The 13,665-nt window shown below is 40.3% G+C and overlaps 1 protein-coding gene across 3 annotated transcripts in view; it reads left to right on the forward strand.

Moving 5' to 3' along the window:
- The first annotated feature begins 2,485 nt into the window (after window positions 1–2,485).
- LOC137645675 (coiled-coil domain-containing protein 22 homolog) overlaps window positions 2,486–13,665 on the forward strand; it is a 159,547-nt gene continuing 148,367 nt past the window's right edge. For 2 of the 3 annotated variants that reach the window (XM_068378517.1, XM_068378516.1), the window contains exons 1-2: window positions 2,487–2,690; window positions 9,231–9,402. In XM_068378517.1, coding sequence (XP_068234618.1) covers window positions 2,641–2,690; window positions 9,231–9,402 — 222 coding nt within the window. In that variant the 5' untranslated portion in view covers window positions 2,487–2,640. Of the gene's footprint in view, window positions 2,691–9,230; window positions 9,403–13,665 lie in introns of all 3 variants that reach the window. The other variant, XM_068378519.1, reaches the window with a different exon arrangement.

Genomic DNA, 13,665 nt, shown 5'->3' on the forward strand with positions numbered 1-13,665 from the left:
AGACCATCTTCTGAAAATATTGATAGAATTATGTTAGTATTTGGATAACCTTGTCATTGTGAGTATTGAGCCTTGAAAAAATCAAACATATTTACAAAGTTTCTAACAAACCTACTAGAATATCTGAATACATTACCTACCGACAGTCTGATACTTCAATCATTATATTACTGCACTCCATACGCAGTATTTTTACTCAAGTGAACTGCAGTTTAAAGGTTAAAGGTGTCGGGTTTCAGTTCCAGGTTCATCAGAACAGACGCTCACCAGGACGTCAGCCGGGCAAGCCCATTATGGTAAGTCCATACATTGGCAGGTGCTATTCAAGGAAAAGAGCTACAACTTTCAGATTGACATCGGGGTATCTGCTATCTTGGTTTCTCTCTCTTTTTTCTGGAGAGGTTTTTTTCCTCATACTGTTGGTACGTTTGACAGAATCCCAAATACATTCAGCTGCCTTTGGCCGTGTTAATAATTGGGATCTTAAACATATGGGAGTAAGTGGGTATTTTCTTGGCATTATTAACTATTTTTTTTTTTGCGTCAATAGGCGTAGGAGAAGATGATGATGATGGTGATGATATTGTAAAGTGTAGTTGTTAATGGGCAACTTGTGACTATAGGAAGGTAATACCGAGCGATCCTCGGGGTAGTTATCTCGGCCTATTACTTTTCATACTAAATACGCATAATTATGTGATTTGGCCTAAGCGTGTTGCAAACGCAGATAATTTTACTCTGCCTTAATTCAATTGCCTGAATATAGACATGTGGCTGCTGAGTCCCCAAATAGAGATCTAGCTAAAATTAGTGCATGGTATATTTGGGATAAAGTTGAATCCTAACAAAACTGAAGTTAAGATTGTAAATAGATCAGGGATAGTGGTTCCTAAACATCCAGATTTCTTCATTAGAGAAACATCTGATACTTTTTTTTCCTTCAATGGCGCAAAAGATTGGCATATTGAGAATTCATTATTATTTTTTTTCTTTTGATAAATCTATCCTGAGGAAATATGCTGAATGTAAATTTGTATCATAGTTATAGTTACTAGTGAATATACCATTTATGACTTTTATTATTATTATATTATGGCGGAAGGAAGGACTTGTAAATTTGATTTAGTAATTGTTTTATATGACAATGTTTGGTGCTCTAAATTTCGAAAGTGTCCTTCCTAGTTCCTGCGGTTGTTAATGGTTGTTTGACCATTCGATTGATTCCTCCCCCTTCTCGTTTAAAATACATACGTAGTCGAGGAGTCAGAGAAGTAAAATATTCACTAGAGAAAATGTCATACAGTATATAGATACAGAGACAGCGATAGAGAAAGACAGATAGAGTGACTTTCCCAGGGTAGAAAATTACAGCATGAATTGCTAAGAACATTCTTAAGATCCTAAGCATCACCTAGTCCCTTTGTCAGCATTGATACAGTTGATGCCAAGCATATATAGGATATATGTTGGGGTATTAGTTTTATTAACATGGCCTTTATGTTGTCCTTTTTAATCCATCCTCCATGTCTTCAAATTAATTCGTATTTTGAAAGTTTAGCTGCCTTACAACAAGTTTCTTGTCCTTTCAGTGATTTACCGTTAGAGTTTAGTTCTTCTTATGGTGAAATTTTATCATTATCAGTATTTAGTGATGTATAAGGACTATATTTAAATATCCATTGTTTATGGTTATACATATGTCATAGTTTTCTATATCATTTATCAACATTTGTAGATTAGGGCTAGAAAATCTTTCAGGGTAGGATAATTTTTCTTTTGTAGTAATCTGGCGAGGTTTTCTTTTCAGGGGCAGTTTAGTCCAAATTGTTTAACATGGTAATTGGTATCATCCATTATTACAGACAGGCGAGGAAAGGCAAGTTGATGAAACCGAGAAGACTATTTAATTCATTAAATAAAATCATATTTATTATGAAGTGTATAAGAATTTACTCTTGGCCGAAACGCTGAGGGCCTCATAATTATGATTTTCCTCTTAGGAAATGTTTAATTCTTTCATTCTACCATGTTTTGAATATTATTCTCCTGTCTGTTCTTCAACTACTGATTCTCCTCTTAACGGCCAGTTGCGATGCCATTCTTGGAAGCTATGATCACTGGTAAATAACACTTTGAAACATATACTTTTATTTATTACATAATTTGCGAATGCTAAATGGTTTTGATCCATGAGTGATGTGATGAGTCAAATTATAACCATAAAGTTGGAATGGTCATTTGAGGATGACAACAATCAAGCAATAATAGAGACTAGTTTTGTCCGATTGTGTTAAGAAAGAACATTTGATTTAATTGGCGTTATTTTAGGGTATTACTTTTAAGATTCATTGTAGATGAGTATTTAAGAAAAAGTATAAAGATTTATAGGGATAAGAATATCAAATAAGATTTTCTATTTTATTAAACATGCACTTATTTCTGAAGACTACGCCGGTATTAAAACGAACACTTATTGTACAATGTTTGACTGAACGCGCTGTATTTGGGGGTGTCACACTCTATCTCTAACAGCTGACTCTGTCGCTACCAGCTGATAATGTTTGGAGTTGACATTTCAGTCACCGAATAGACAGGAAGAAACTCCCTTTGAAAGAAAGTAATAAGTAAGACTATGTGAGGATGGAAGAAGTTGACAAGATATTAATTTTGACCCTTAATCAGTTGGGATGGTATGTATCATAATGATTTAAACCTAGTTGTCAAGGCTATAATGTTGTGGTAGACTTATGAGTTCTAGGTTAAGTTGTCATGATATTTTCTCTTATTTCCTTATTGCTTGTTTTAATAAAACTAACCTGCGCTAAGTATCGTAAGCCTACATGTTGGCTGAATTCTGAGGAGTAGCCTATCATTATTACTTCTAACTATACAATAACTCCATTTGGACAAGCAGGATGCTGCAAACCCTAGGGCTCCACCTGGGAAAATAACCCGGTGAGGAAAGTAAATTAATAAACTATATATGAGAGTATTGAATAAAGTACGGGAGCCTTTGTAGTTGGTTGGGTCAGGCTGGGTGTAAAATTCCAAGAGATGGAACTGAGAAACCACATTTTAAAAGGGAAACGAACACAAGAACACCATATTACCAAAGGTTCCCCACCTAACCTAATTTAGGAGCGGTATCCTTACCTATGGGGGTACGTATGATAACGGCCACCTGTTTGTATGATGGCGGCTAACTAAGAATCCGTAATCCGTTAAGTAAGTAGGTAAGGACACGGCTTTTAGGTTATGTTAGGTTAAGGGGGCTAAGTTTAGTTTAGTTGGTGTCCATATTTTATGCTCGCTGCAGGAACTGGCCGCTGATATACAAAGGCTCCCTTACCTACAAGAGGTGGTGCAGTTTGCTCCCTTGCAATCCACCATAGACTGCCATATTCTTAGCTTATCCTAAGACAAAGTCTCAACCCTGTGTTTGCTTCCTAACTGGCCTCACTTATGGCAAGGTATCACTAAATGATATTTTGTATTTCTGACAGGCAGACAATATTTTCCCCTGGACAATATTGATTTGATTCATAATAGAAAAGTTTATGCCAGTTCCAACCAACTACATACACCCCAAAAGAATGAAATATTTTAGCGTAGGCTAAAGGATAAAAAGCCTGTACTGACTCGAAGCAAACATAGGCTTTAACTTATAGGAAAGTTGGTAAATCATCGGACAAGCATCTGTGCAGCCGTAATAAAAGGTAAGTCAAATCCCATTTAACTGAATTGAAGAATAATGCATCAACATAAGGTACCCCTACCTAACCTTACCAAGTTGGCATGTTATTACCGGACATCCTATTACCTCTACTAGGACTAGTTTAGAAATGCATCTGCTGTTCTACAAGCTTCCCAGAAATTGATTGTCATTTACAGTATCCTGGTTTATAAAATTACTCCCTTAACTATGTGTCAGTAACTTATGGTATCATTTTTCCTGTATGGGGTAGTATTGTCAATGCACCTCAAACAATGAGATATATGTATTACCTGAAGGTCTTTCCAAGCTATTTTTGGCACCTCACTGCACTCACTTTTTAGCTTTCTGCAATAACTCCGTTTGCATTTTCTTTCCTTCATCCTGGTGTCCAGCCTCTTAACTATTACTTCACAGCACCACTGCAGGGTGTTCCCTCTGCACATTGGTACTGAATGGCCTCCTAGGCCCTGTTGCCAGATATTATGGCTCAGATTGATAAATCTTATCTTAAATGTTATTTTAAGCTTGATTCATAATTACAAAGGATAATGTTTTCATCGCTAATCCAAACCCCTTTCGCTCTTTATTAGGGATATACCTACGGCAAAGCTGGAAGACTAGCCATAATTCTTTTATCAAGGTATAACTACTCCACTGCTAGTTAGTGGGGGCGAGGGGGATAGCATGAAGTACCGGCTACCCTGCTCACACACACCCACCTGTATTCTGTCGTCACTTTTGCTTTGGCTTGATTGAGAGTTGATGTTCTTTCTCTCTATTGCTTGACCTTTTTCACTGGCCTTTGACTAATCTGTATGCTTTTTCTTTTTTCAGGTGTGTTGCTGTTTTAGATCGGCATGCAGACTTGTCCTGGTGCTGAAGAGCACAAATTCGGCACCTTGATGTCTCCGGTTGAGATTAACCCTCACTCTTGTGCCCGGCCTGTAGAGGACGCCCTTGCACGCAGGAGGATACCTGCGCAGAATGTTGGGAGTTTTCATCCTCCCATTGGGAGAGATTTGGTAGACGACGTAAGAATTCGAAGGGCGATTAGTTTCCTTCGGTGTCATCCTTGAACGTTAAGAAACCTCAACTTTCTTCTTCATTTTCTCATTCTCTTCCCGAAGCTTCTACGCGATCAGTCTACCATGGGGAGCGATCAAGTAGAAGCGGTGGCCCTTTGACGCCCGGACAACCCTTAGGACTGGAGGACTTCGCCGCTTCCCATGGCAAAGCGGCGCTACCCTACACTTAAGGATGGGTGTTGTTCTTCGTTGACGACGTACTTTAGCTGTGGTCCTCCTTGGGGATCGCTGGCCCCCAGTTGAACGAAGGTCTTCTGAAGCTGATTCAGCTAGATGCTCAGAGGAAGCTTACACCGGCTTCCTCAGAGGTTGACCACGATCTCCCTCTTAGAGATTCCAAAGGTATCACACCGGCAGTGTCTAGGCCTGTTTGTCTCTTCACCTGCACCGTCGCAGTCTTCTACCGAAAGTCCTTGTGTGGCTGACCCAGAGCTTGACCTCAGTCTTGCTTCTCAGGGCGCTGACGATGGCGTACTTCCTCATTCTGAGTTAACTCAGCCGGCGTAGGAAGTGCAAAGTCCAAAGAATCTTCTTGCTCCTCTCAAGAAACACCTTTCCCTCTCGCGGGTTAGATCTTTTCCTGAGTGGTCTCCACGCGATGGCGACGAGATGGGTTTTGGAATCGTCTATGCCCTTCTTTACACCTTCGGAGAGCAGTTTGTCGGAACGATACAAGGTAGCATGTAGGCTGGATGCATCTGTAATACTTCGCCAGTGAGTTTGACATATTCAGTGATCTTTGACCTTCCCTCGTCCGACCAGTATGACCAGGCTTCTACAGTCAGCTCATTCTTGTAGAGAAGGCATCTGGAGGCTAGAGACATGTTGTTGACCTCTCCTCCCTGAACAAATTTGTACAACAAACTCAGTTTAGGATGGAGACAGCAGATATGGTCAGACAGATGATCAAATCAGAGGACTTCATGATTACGCTGGTTTTGAAGGACTCATACTTCCAGATCCTAGTCCATCCGTCATCAAGGAAGTATTTGAGGATTATCGTAGACAGCCAACGATACCAGTTTAAGGTGCTGTGTTTCGGCCTGTCAATAGCACCTCGGGTTTTCTCAAGGGTCTTCTCCCTGATGTTAGTCTGGGCCCACAGGATCGGCACCTGTCTGTCGAGATACTTGGATGACTGGCTGATCGTGGCAGACTCGGTGACGACCCTTCTCCAACACCGAGACAGGCTTCCCGAGTTTTGTCGTAATCTGGGGATTGTGGTAAATCTTGAAGTCCTCCTTACAACCATCCCAGAGACTTGTATTGTATACCTAGGGATGCTTCTAGATACCAGATTTTGAGGAAAGTATTCCTGTCTGATGACAGGATACAAAGACTAAAGAAAGTAGCAAGTCCGTTATTACTTAGAGACTCTCTCTAGCTCAGTAGTGGCTACCTCTAATAGGACACCTGTCCTCCCTGGAATGTCTGGTAACCAACGACCAACTGCGCATATGATCACTTGAGTGCGTTCTGAAGTCCTATTGGGCTTGACACAAGGATCCACGGTCCTGTTAGTCCATATGGGACCCCAGCAAAGAGTGGATAAGTGATGGTGGGTGTCAGACGACAATCTTCGTGGAGGGGTAAACCTCTCTCCCCTCCAAAATTGATGCTCTTCACAAATGCAACAAAAGACGAGTTGGGAGCTAACTTGCTCACACAGCCTCCGGACTCTGGTCTGAGGCCAAAAGAATCCTGCACATGAACGACCTAGAAATGAGGTTATCCTTTATGACCCTACAACAGTTTCAACAGCTGCTGTCGGGTCACTTTGTGGTGTTAAGCGAACAACACCATGGTGGTGGTGGCATATGTAAACAAACAAGTAGGTACCTTTTCACAGCACCTATGCCATCTAGCTATGGAGATGGTAAGATGATCAGAAAACAACTCGTTGTCCCTATCAGCTCGCTTCATTCTAGGCAGGAGGAATATACTTGCAGACAATCTGAGCAGAGCGACTTGGATAGTAGGGTTCGAGTGGTCTTTGAATCATCTAGTAGCCAATGAAGTCTGACTTAGTGGGGTTCTCCGATTGTGGATCTGTTCGCAACATCTGTGAACAGCAAGTTCTTGCTGTACTGCTCCCCGGTACCGGATTCTCAAGCACTTTGGCAAGATGCGTTCAACAACAGTGGGACAACGTAGATGTCTACACGTTACCCCCGTTTTGCCTAATGAGAAGAGTACTCAACAAGGGAAGAGCATCCAACAACCTATCAATGACCCTCAAAGCTCCGTTATGGCATCACACAATGATTCCCTGATCTTCTACATCTACTCGCAGAGGTCCTGAGAGAACTCCCTACACGTAATGATTTACTCAGACAGCCACACGTGAAGATTTACCAGAAAGCCGTTTACTCCCTACCTCTTCACGCCTGGAGGTTATCTAGCATTCCGCAAAGAGAGGCTTTTGGCAACTTTTTGTGGAAAAGATCTGATACCTACAGGAATCTAAAGCTGCAGTATACCAGGCCTAGTGGACAGTCTTCTATGATTGGTGTCATGGAAGGGCTATCTCTCCTCTCAACTTGCACTCTTACCAATAGGATACAGTATGTGTTATAAGTTACCTAGACAAATAACTAATCATGTCCAGTCTCATGCTCAAGCAGAGGATGGAGTACTTGGGGATCCAGATACACATAATAGTAGGGAGAGTAACGCCACCTTTCATGTACCAGCGACAACTACTGGCTCGACAGTAGCAACAGTGGACACCTCTTGATTTATAAGAATACTGTACAATCTCTGGCTTTGAGGGACAATAAGGATGCAAACCCAAGCAGTAGGAGAACCAGAAGAGTCTGTACAATCATGCTCTCACAAAGTAAGAGGGTGAGCAAAATTAGCGCTTAGAAAGAACCTGTCAATTGGGCAAGTCTTGAAGGCATGGGTCTGGAAATACTAGACAACCTTCGCAGCCCACTACCCTGTACTTGAGGGAACTTACCCACAAGTCCTTTAATATGTTTCCCCTAGGACATGTGGTAGCTGTTCAGCAGGTTGTATAGTCTACCTATCCCCCACACAGGACAAAAAAAACTTAGTCATTTAACATAGCAGTTGTGATGTCATTTTAGGATAAGAGTAAGAATGCATGGCCTTTTTCCTCTTATTTTTCTTATTTTGCCTTCCTTGGGGTTTAGTGGTCAAGACTTTGTTGCTGTATCATACATTGATGCTGGTAAGATACCTTACTGAGCAGCTATTCTACAGTATTTATTTTAAGATAGAAGTGTTGCAGTGGGTGGGGGGGGGGATGATGGACAGAAATATAAACCCATCATTTTGAAATTGGCAATACATTTTAAATGCCATATTTCAATGGGGATATAGTTTTCTTCATGACCATCTGTCTACAGACAGAAACATAGCCTATCACCTGAAAACCTCATCCGATCAATAGGACATGGAGTCAACACTCATTGACCTCCCCAGATCCAAGTGTCCTAATATCCAGATATTTTAAACCAGCCAGTTTGGTCATAGGAACTTCCTCTTTTACGAGGATGTCTCCTATTATAGGACGAAGGTTTGTATATGTGTTGGAAAAAAATAAGAATTTTGAAAGGTTGTTTTTATATTTCCCAACTACTATATACAAACAAGAGTCCTTAAATTAATTTCCCATCTCATCCACCTTACAATTCCTAGGTGAAAGTCAAAATGGTTATTCAATGAGCTGGTAGGGTGCACGGCTCCCCTGCCACTTGCCAGTAACTGCTACCACCTCGTTATAAATTTGAATAGCAGAGTTTCCAACTTCACGGAAGTCAAACTGTCCTACTTATTAAAGGACTCAGGTTTGTATAGGTAGGATGAATAGAAATTATTTTTGAAATATTACTTGATGATTCATTCAATGCGATCCAGTCCATTAATGCTTCCCTGTGACATTGAAGTTTTTTTATTCTTTAGTAACCAGATGTTAACTATTTTAGAAAAAACAGTAGGGAGATAGACCAGTTTCTCTCCTCCCATGATGTATTTTTTTTTTTTTCAGCATTTGCCCATTTCTGTATGGGGTTGCAGATATATACAATACTGTATTGTCTTATCATGTGGTTTGGTCAAGGATTGATTTACTGTTTTTATATCTGACAACTGTTCATTGATTTTTATTGGATCGTTACAGTACTAATCTTGAGGATAGTTCAACATCTTTTATTGTTAGTGAACTCTACCCCGTTGAACATTATTTGGTAGTTTATTTTGTATGAAGATAATTCAACGAAAGATTTATCTTTACTGTATTAAAGTTGGAGTGATGAAAAGATCTAAAAGCCTTTTCTTATCTTAATTTGATTTTAGCCCATACTTTTTTATGTACAGATTATTTAATATTTTGAATTCAATACAATTGTACAGTAGCTACTTCATGTTAACTAATAGTATCAATGCTGTTTTTTTTTTTCCAGTGATCTTAATGAGGATGTCAGAAGTGTTAAAGATTTTGGAATTCATGAGGTGATAGTGTCTGTCTCTAAGTGTCTAAAAACAATAAATGGGGACAATGAATTTCCAGGCTCCCTACCACAGAACATGGCTCAGCGTTTCAGGGTTGCAGCCACTATCGCACAAGCTATTAAGGTATTGTATGAATATGTTCCTTGGAATCTTTAAAGGTAGAGAATATCTTTATAAATAAGATTACATACTTTGAAATATATATGGTAATGTATAGGAGGTAATAGCGCACACTTGTGCAGGTGTTCATGTATGTGTGGTTTCTTTCCTTTTTTAGTGGTTATTTTGCTTTGCATGATGTACAGTATGTTTCTGTTTTGGGGGTTAGTGTGCTGTGTGGTCTCCAAGGACATCCTTGCAAAGGGCTAGAACAGGGAATCCATTACGACCTGATTTCCAAAGAAATATTGTTCCACTGCTCTAGGGCCAGGGTATCAACGTGCGAAGTACGGACTCGATGAGACTACAGGGAGTTCAGATCTTAGCTTGCCCCTACTTAGGTGATTGGCTGGTCTGGGCAGAGACAAAGGGGTTATGTGACAAATACAAAACTCAGGTCTTGCAGGTTCTGCAGGACTGGGGTTCCCTGCTCAACTGTACAAAATCAAGACTACAGTAATGCCAAAAGTATATTTCAGTGGTTAGGTCTCCAATGGAATTTGGTGATAGCCACTCTAAGCCTAACGAAAGCGTCTCGGCGAAGAATTCTAAACAGAGTCCGATCCTTTGTTTTGAGATGCTTCTCTTTCAGATGGCAACTGGACAAGATTTTGAGCCTCCTTCAGTTTGCCCTGATAGCAGACTTAGTGTTAAAGAACAGGCTAAAAGATCTCGACTGGGTGTGGAGAAGGGCAGCTCGAAAGGGACTTCAGGACCGTCGAGAGCAGTTGCCTGATTGGTACAAGATCATTCCCAGGTATTGGGTCACGCCAAGTTTTTTGGCCAGGTCGGTCTCGTTGACCCCCCTTCTGGTTTTCATGATCATTCTTACAGATGCATCCATGTTGGGATGGGAAGGTCATTCGGAGGGGACCTTTTTATTCGGGAAATGGTCCTCTCACTTCGCAGCATTTCACATAAATATGTTGGAACTGATGGCAATCTTTCTGATGAAGACTTGGTTCAAGAAGGAACTCTTATGTAAAGGTCTTCATAGACAACTAGATAGTAGTCTGTTGCCTCAGGAAAGGGGAATCATGCTCGAGACTCTTCAGTATAGTGATCCTCCCCATTTTGAATTTCCTTCAGGAGAGGAGTACTGTTCTTGCCATTCCATCTGCTAGGTTCACTCAGTATACTGGTGGACAGCCTGTTCAGGCAGACAGTCCTGCATACAGAGTGAACTCTAGACCGGAATTCTTGTTGGGACGTCCTTGAGCTAGTTGTGGATCTCCAGGCAGACCAGTTCACTACGAAAGAGAATGACAAACTTCCATTATACGTATCTCTGAATGTGGACTTTCAAGTAGTGGCAAGAGATGCTCAGAATTTGAACCAGAACAAATGGGTGTTGGTTTATCTGTTCCAGCTGATGAGTTTTGATTTTAAAGGCTTTGAATATCCTTCAGAATTTTTCAGTGACAGCTGTGCTAATAGCACCACTTTGGCCCAACAGCCTGTAGTATCCACTGCTTCTGCGTCTGAGATAAAAAATACACCCTTTTCGGGTTGCACAGCTATATCAGAAAGTGGGAAAGCTGACTACCTTTGCTTCCTTCCTCCCTTCTAATCCAGAACCTTTACTCTTGGATTTTCTCTCCTGAATTTTCGAGAAAGAATTTTCAGCCCACAATTTGGCTTTCCTATGCAATCAGTTACCTGGTCAGATAACCATGGACTTCTTTAACAGAACCTATCCAACTTATGATATTTTCTCAATATTCTCAAGCAGAGTGAACAAACAAGCAACCAAACACAAAAAAACCAACAAACAAGCAAACTAACATAAATGTGAATATTAGGAATAACAATCCCCCATCCCCTGGATATGCTGATGGCCTCACAGCACTGTTGACGACCTCTTCTAATGATGGTCATGAAAGTCTTCCTGACTTTTCTGCTCTGACCATATCTTCCCTTCCTATTGATTACTTAGGGAACCAAAAAGATCACTCTGGGAATCCTTTTATTCCATCTTCCCCACCATGCCAGGCGAATAAAATATCTGGCAGTAAAAATGAAAAGTCAGGGGTTTTGTATTGTGTTGTGCGGGGATTGCTCGCAGTATCAGTTATGAAGGCTTATTCGGTTTTATCAAACCTTTGGGGAAAATTGAAAAAATGAAGTCAAAGCTCTTGAAAGATAAAAAAAATTTTATGGCTTACATTACAGTACTTATAATGATTCCTCCAAAGCTAAGATTGCTTTTCAAGTATTGAGGAGGGCATAGTTGCCAATCTCTCCTGTTATGTTAAAATCCACTGCATCAAAAATTTTAACGATTTTGAGTTTCATTATACTGTATTGTACTCCTAATGCACCACCTTGTATGAATAAGTTCAGGAAATAGCTCCTAGAATCATAACAAATTAATTTGGCATGTCTCATCATACAAGAAAGGGTGTGATAACATTATCTAAGGCTACAAGTGCCTAGAAAAGAAAGTCGGTAAAATTCCTTAAGTAACCTGAAATGATATGGTTGAGGTTTGCTAGTTAATCCATTTGCTACAATGACGTTCACTGAACGTAAAAATGTGCTAGATACAACACGTTGATGTACTGGTTACGTCATTTACGAATACAGTGTAAACCATATGGAAGTTAAAATCACTTATATATCCCACAAAAGAGTACAGCACATGGTTGTAAATCACACCCAGGATATTTCACTAAAAAAACTCCTTCCCTGCTTCATATTAGCCCCTACTCCTTTCTTCAGCCAACCAACACAGACTTTGGGATTCTACCCTTTATTCCTGATAGCGTAAGGACTATTTTAGTGTATGTTACCATGCATAATCATACCACTCTTTAGCTAATGTTGGCATTCCCTATGCGAGGCATTACTCGAACCCCCCAGACACATCCCCCCTCCCGCTTAGAGATGTAGCAATCCTGACATCTGACCCCACCACCAACTGAGACACTCACGATTGTAGTCTTTATTCATAATTATGTAAGGGCTATTTTAGTGTATTTCTGTGTTGACATACTGCTCAAATCACACAGAAAGCATTCTCAAAAGTGTGAGACAGCTGTAATGCTCTCTCTCCCAGATCTTCCCCTTTAACTCCCACCCACGATGCCACCCAACACACCAGTCATGCAAGTTGTTGAAAGCTCTGTCTGGGCAAATTCCATCACAAATTTGTATCTAAAATCATGCCAAATTATCTCCAGTATTCAGTAAGAAAATGTTAATAAAATATGACTAAGATGATGGCAATTTCATGATACAGCATGATAAATCTATGGAAATTTGATATAGAATTGACCTATGTCCAGATCGATGTTTTATCTGTTATCGTAACCAAACTCGGTTGTAAGTCGATTACTACCTGTAATGAGGACTGTCTAATCATTACCACAAGAGGCTCCCTCTAGTTCCAATCTATGGGAAGAATAGAGAAGGTGACGAAGAACACAATTTCAGCTTGGATCAGAGACATCATTAATCGTTCGGTTAGTCTCCCCATTCCTTTGCAAGTGTAAGAGGGATACAAATAAAAGCACTTGTCATTAGGGGTATCAATACAACCCTTTTATTATTATTATTATTAATAGCTAAGCTACAACCCTAGTTGTATGCTATTTTTACAGCCCACTACCAGCAAGATTCGATCCACAGGTCCCTAAATAAGTTTTCTCTAGGACCTGATATAGCTGCACAGCAGGTGGTATAGTTACCTTACCTCCTTTCAGAGGACTATTAGTTCTAGATTGAGGACAGAGGTTACGTGTTAGTCTGGCGTAAATGTAAAAATATTTTGCCTTTTCTTTTCCTTCACCTTCCTTTCTCTTGGGGCACAGCATCTGATACTCTGTTAATTGGATCTGGTCTGGCTGCAGGTAAACCCCACTCAATGAGTAGTTATTCTATAGGTAATTATAGAGGTGTTGACCTTCTACTCCTTACGAGGGGGATTGTGATATAACTGGGCAAACTCTTATTTTATTTATGCCAAACGTAGGCCAATGCATTATTTATTGCTGCCTAAAGTTAGAGTAATTGTGCTCATTACTCATTGTTGCACGGGCCGTTGGCCCGCTTTTATCACTGAACCACTGGAACGCGAAGTGTAAGGATCCTTCACTATCTGCTACATAGCATCTGAGGATGGTATCCTTGGTTAAAGTTTCCAGCCAAGTAGAATAGGGTTTTCCTCCCACTTAAAGAGGAGTCTCCTATGTATAGGATGACGGTTTGTACTGTATATATATTGTA

This window comes from Palaemon carinicauda, chromosome 8 (genome assembly GCF_036898095.1).
Source record: "Palaemon carinicauda isolate YSFRI2023 chromosome 8, ASM3689809v2, whole genome shotgun sequence".
NCBI classification, from domain to species: domain Eukaryota; kingdom Metazoa; phylum Arthropoda; class Malacostraca; order Decapoda; family Palaemonidae; genus Palaemon; species Palaemon carinicauda.